The sequence below is a fragment of the Poecilia formosa genome, unplaced genomic scaffold (assembly GCF_000485575.1).
Source record: "Poecilia formosa unplaced genomic scaffold, Poecilia_formosa-5.1.2 Scaffold726, whole genome shotgun sequence".
In the NCBI taxonomy this organism is placed as follows: Eukaryota; Metazoa; Chordata; class Actinopteri; order Cyprinodontiformes; family Poeciliidae; genus Poecilia; species Poecilia formosa.
Window position 1 is genome coordinate 65299 of NW_006800665.1, and position 4401 is coordinate 69699.

Here is a 4401-nt window from a genome sequence, read left to right on the forward strand (position 1 = left end):
CAGGTGTGTAACCTGTCTCCAGGTGTGTAACCTGTCTCCAGGTGTGTAACCTGTCTCCAGGTGTGTAACCTGTCTCCAGGTGTGTACCGTGTTGCCTGGTGAGCTGCAGCGCTGCAGTCTGAACTTGCTGTGGTTCTTCTTGCTGCGGCTCTTGTTCTTCCTGATCTCTTCGCAGCGTTCGTAGTCGGACAGGTCCAGAACTTCATCGGCCCGGCCCAGTTCCTTCACCTGGACACACACAGGAAGTGCCGGTAACTGACTGAGGAGGCGGAGCTTGGAGGATCAACATCAGGTTCACTTCGGTCACTTCGGGCGACGGTTGAAGGTTTGATCTGGCCAGGTGAGACTGGTTGTCATGGTAACCGTGAGGTACGGTGGTGGCAGGTGGTGACGTGGACCTGCTGGGCCGCTCCGGAACCAGAACCGCTCAATGACTGGACCAGGATCTGAAGCTGGTCCGAACCAGGTCATCAACAGAACAAAGTTCCGAACACAGCAGCAGAACCACAACCGCTCTGGAACCTCCAGAACCTTTACCGGGTCAGAATCAAACCCAGTCCTCGCTCTGATCACCTGCCCATCTTTCTCCATGGAAATGGCATCCATTATTGAGCAGCCTTAAGCTGAGACTTCCTGGGAGGGAGGCCACGCCCCCTGCTGGTTCCACTGGGCTCTGACTCGACCCAGCTGCCGAGCAAAACCACCAGGTCCGGGTATTGGGGCCCATTTGCCACCCACAGAGTCAACCATGCCCCCCAGCAACATGAGCGCTAAGATGCTAGCTGGGTTTACCCTTGTGTAGCAGCGAAGGAGACCTGCTGCTGCTGTGCAGAGCTACGTGTTAGAATCACGGCAGCAAACCAGCAAAACGCAAAGAACTTTTCACAGTTTTTCCCCCAAACTAACCGACTGAGTTGAGTGAAGCTGCTGGATGCAGGTAATGTTAGCTAAAAGATGACTAGCTAATGTTAGCTAAAAGATGACTAGCAGGTAATGTTAGCTAAAAGATGACTAGCTAATGTTAGCTAAAAGATGACTAGCTAATACCAGTACAGCACCGTAAGCTTGTTCACTAGCAGCCTACTGGCTACTGATGTTGATGTTCAAAAAGTGGGGAGTGCTGGTTACACTGAGTAAATTTTTTTGGAAAAAAGGTTCTTATAAGAGTAGCTTTACTGTGCTCTACCGTTGTCTTTTACTTTAGTAATATTATTGATGCTACGTCTGGAGCCGGGGCTGATCAGAAGCAGAACCTCTGCTCTGCTCTGAGCCCGTCTGCGTCCCGGGGCATTTGTTCCCGCCGATGTTGCATCATCGATCGATAATCAATACTCTCTGAGAACTGTTACATAATGAGCCGCCCTGACCTCCAACTTCTGACTGTCCAGCAGCATGCTTCTCTTCTGATCCGGAACCAGAACTGCCTAGTGGAACCACACGGATCCAGAACTTCGCTGAAGTTCTTATAATTTTAGACAAAGACATGAGTCAGCTGCTTCTGACCTGCGTGACCCCAGGTGACCTCAGGCGCCGATCTCCTCGGATTGTTTGCAAATCTGTGAGGAACTGATTTGAGAAACAAATTGAAATCCAGAACCGAGTCGGACCGACCCGCTTCATCGCAGAGGGCCAGCTGGTTGCCATCGGTTACCTCTGGGGCTAGGGGTCTTACTGTGGTTACCGTGGAAACCAGCAGCACCCCCTCACTTGAAGAAACACAGACCGGCTGATCTGAAACCGGGTCAGAACCACCAGAACGGTTCTATTGATCCACTTCCCACTAACTGAAATGGGAACTGGGAAAACTTTCCTCCCGGTTCGGACCTCTGAAGGTTCTGACTAGCAGTGAATCGGGTCAAAAGGTTCTGAAGGTCTGACGGGCTTGGTTTTGGTTCCTCTGTGGTTCTGATCAAGTTATTTCTGATCGGACAGGAAGACGGCCGCCGCAAACAGGAAGAGGCTGGTCACCACGGCAACGCTCTGAACCAACACACCAGGCCTAATATGGTGCTGACAGGAAAAGGAACCTGAACGCATCACAGAACCAGAACCAGCTCTGTTCTAAAGTTCCCTGCAGGATCTGGGTCTGGCTTAGGAGGAGAACCGTCAGAACCAACAGAACCAGACGCTTTGGGTTCTAACACTGCAGTGAGACCAGGAGGTTCTAATCTCTGGTTCTGTGAGGCGGGTCCAGCTCGACAGTGAAACCTGATCTTTCTGTGTTCCTCTCAGACTGAAACCGGACTCCTGTCAGCAGCAGGAAGTGGAGGAGAACTAGATGGAACCGAACCAGAACCCAGAGGCCAGAGGAACACCAGGTTCTCTCGGGTCCAGTAGAACTCTGACATTCTGAATGTTCTTCAGACTGAAACATGCAGAATCTGCCCAGAGTCCAGTTCAAAGGTCATGATGCCCCAGCCACCGCTCTAAGCCCCGCCCCCTGACTCACCTCCTTCTCACAGATGAACAGCTGGTCTCCTTTCAGAACCACGAAGCGGTTCTTCCAGATCTCCCTGAAGATCCCCTTCCCACAGAACTTCCTGATCCAGCCCGTTTTGTCCGGTGCTGGGTTCTGCTGGCCGGGATCCACTGGACCCTGAAACAGGAAACAGGAAGCTGAACAGACTGAGCTCTAGTGCTGACCTCTGACCTGCGTGGTTCTGATTAGAACATGAGCATATCAGCAGAAGACAGAGATCTGTGGTGCGTTCAGGGTCCTCCTGGCTGCGTTCAGGCTACCAGTCATTTATTCTAACTAGTCTGTGATGCGTTCAAGGTCCTGATTGTTAATTTCTTTCAGTCTATGATGCGTTCAGGACCCTGGTTGTTTATTCCAACGGGTCTGTGGTGCGTTCAGGTGTCAGATGTTAGTTATCTAACCCTGTGGATGTGTGTAACGTGAGCCTTTAAGCTGTTGGCAGATTAACTGTCACTGTGCTCTGGGTTCCCCTCTCAGCTTCCTGATTGACTGACACATCTGTTTACACCTGAACGCATCGCCCCTCTCTTTACGAGTTTTATTTGTTTTTAATAACTTTTTAAAGTCTTTACACCTAACCTAGCAGAACCGGACCGCTTTAAACTGCACAATAACAAACCATACATTTCTTCTGAAAGTCGGAAACAGAGTCTGCAGCAAATAGCGGCTTTTATGGCCTTCAGAATAAAAGCTCAACCTAATCCTGGGGCTTTTGTTCCTCCAGATTCGGCTTAACGGTAAAAAGCAGCCAGTGCCGGTTCCGTTAGGACTCACCCGTTTCCCGGAGCTGTTCTTCTTCATCGTGGGGGCTGTCAGGATGCCGGAAACGCGACTTCTCCCACTTTCACACAACTCGGCAGCCGCCGATGGGAGAGCTGAAGCCGGGGAAAGTTCCGCAGGGAGACCGGAGACTTCCACTCTGCTCCGCCGCTCCTCCGCTCGCTGTCCGCGGGGTTGACAGACTGACCGACCCGCCGCCGCTGTCGCCGGGCTCCGCTTCACTCTGAGCAGCCAGCAGCAGCTCCGGGGGTCGGTGTCCGATTACTCCTCCTCCTCCTGCGGACTCCCCGCTGGCTCAGCGGCTCCTCGGCAGCATCACAGCGCCCCCCGCTGGCGCACAGCGGAACCGGATTACCCGGAACCTGAGGCTGGTCCCGCTTCAGTTTGCAGCCGTTCTGGCATCAAGTCCAGGATGAAGGCATCAGCTGGAGGTTCTGATATCTGGACCATGACCAGATGGCGGTTCTGGTCCAATTCAGATGGAACCCAACCGGACCCCTGGTTCTCTCCAGCAGCAGATGTTTCCTCAGATCCCAGTTCTGGTTGGCAGTTAATCCTGCTCTGGAAGCTGGCAGATGTTGGACGGCTCCCAGCTGACCCGAGTCGGTTTCAGGGCCGGCCCGGCCCCGATCTGCAGCTATCCTGTAGGTCCAGTCTGACCCCTCCGGTCCGTCCTCCTCATCAGAACCAGAGGTCCAGAACCGAAGGTTCGGCCCTGATCAGAACCAGAGGTCCAGCCTATACCTCCTCCGCTTCCTGTTGGTTCTGGAGAATATTTGATTTCTGCTCAATCGGAACCAACCTGACCCGTTTTCTGGACCCGAACCTCTGCAGTTCCAGCCGGTTCTAGGTTCTCTCACTGGTTCTGGAGAGTGTTAATGAGCTCACAGATGTTCTGATGGGATCCAGAACCAGAACCCACATTCTCATCATGTCCAGTTGTTGATTCAATCTGGAGGGAAATGTTGATCCAACCAATCAGAGCTCAAACAGAAACTAAAAGGAAAAGTTAAAAGTGAACCAGCTGCTTCTTTCTTTCTATTTAGTTTTAATGTCAGTGTTTAGTTTTATTAACCCCAGTGTTGTAGTACTCGAGATCGGTCTTGGTCTCGAGAGCGGTCTAGAGACCAAGACCGATCTCG

The 4401-nt window shown here is 52.2% G+C and overlaps 1 protein-coding gene and 1 long non-coding RNA gene across 4 annotated transcripts in view; one reads left to right on the forward strand and one right to left on the reverse strand.

The window, feature by feature from the left end:
* LOC107834702 (uncharacterized) overlaps positions 1-3289 on the forward strand; it is a 3811-nt gene extending 522 nt beyond the window's left edge. For 2 of the 3 annotated variants that reach the window (XR_001660514.1, XR_001660513.1), the window contains exons 3-4: positions 176-340; positions 1933-2440. This is a non-coding gene — a long non-coding RNA (uncharacterized LOC107834702). Of the gene's footprint in view, positions 1-175; positions 341-1932; positions 2441-3203 lie in introns of those variants that run through there. The other variant, XR_001660515.1, reaches the window with a different exon arrangement.
* Positions 1-3330, reverse strand: part of LOC103131178 (pleckstrin homology domain-containing family O member 1-like) — a 7590-nt gene extending 4260 nt beyond the window's left edge. Inside the window, exons 1-3 of the mRNA XM_007542763.2 lie at positions 3254-3330; positions 2450-2596; positions 88-228 (exon numbers count right to left, since the gene is read on the reverse strand). Of these exons, the coding sequence (XP_007542825.1) occupies positions 88-228; positions 2450-2596; positions 3254-3280 (315 nt within the window). The 5' untranslated portion in view covers positions 3281-3330. The remainder of the gene's footprint in view (positions 1-87; positions 229-2449; positions 2597-3253) is intronic.
* Between the last annotated feature and the right edge of the window lie 1071 nt (positions 3331-4401).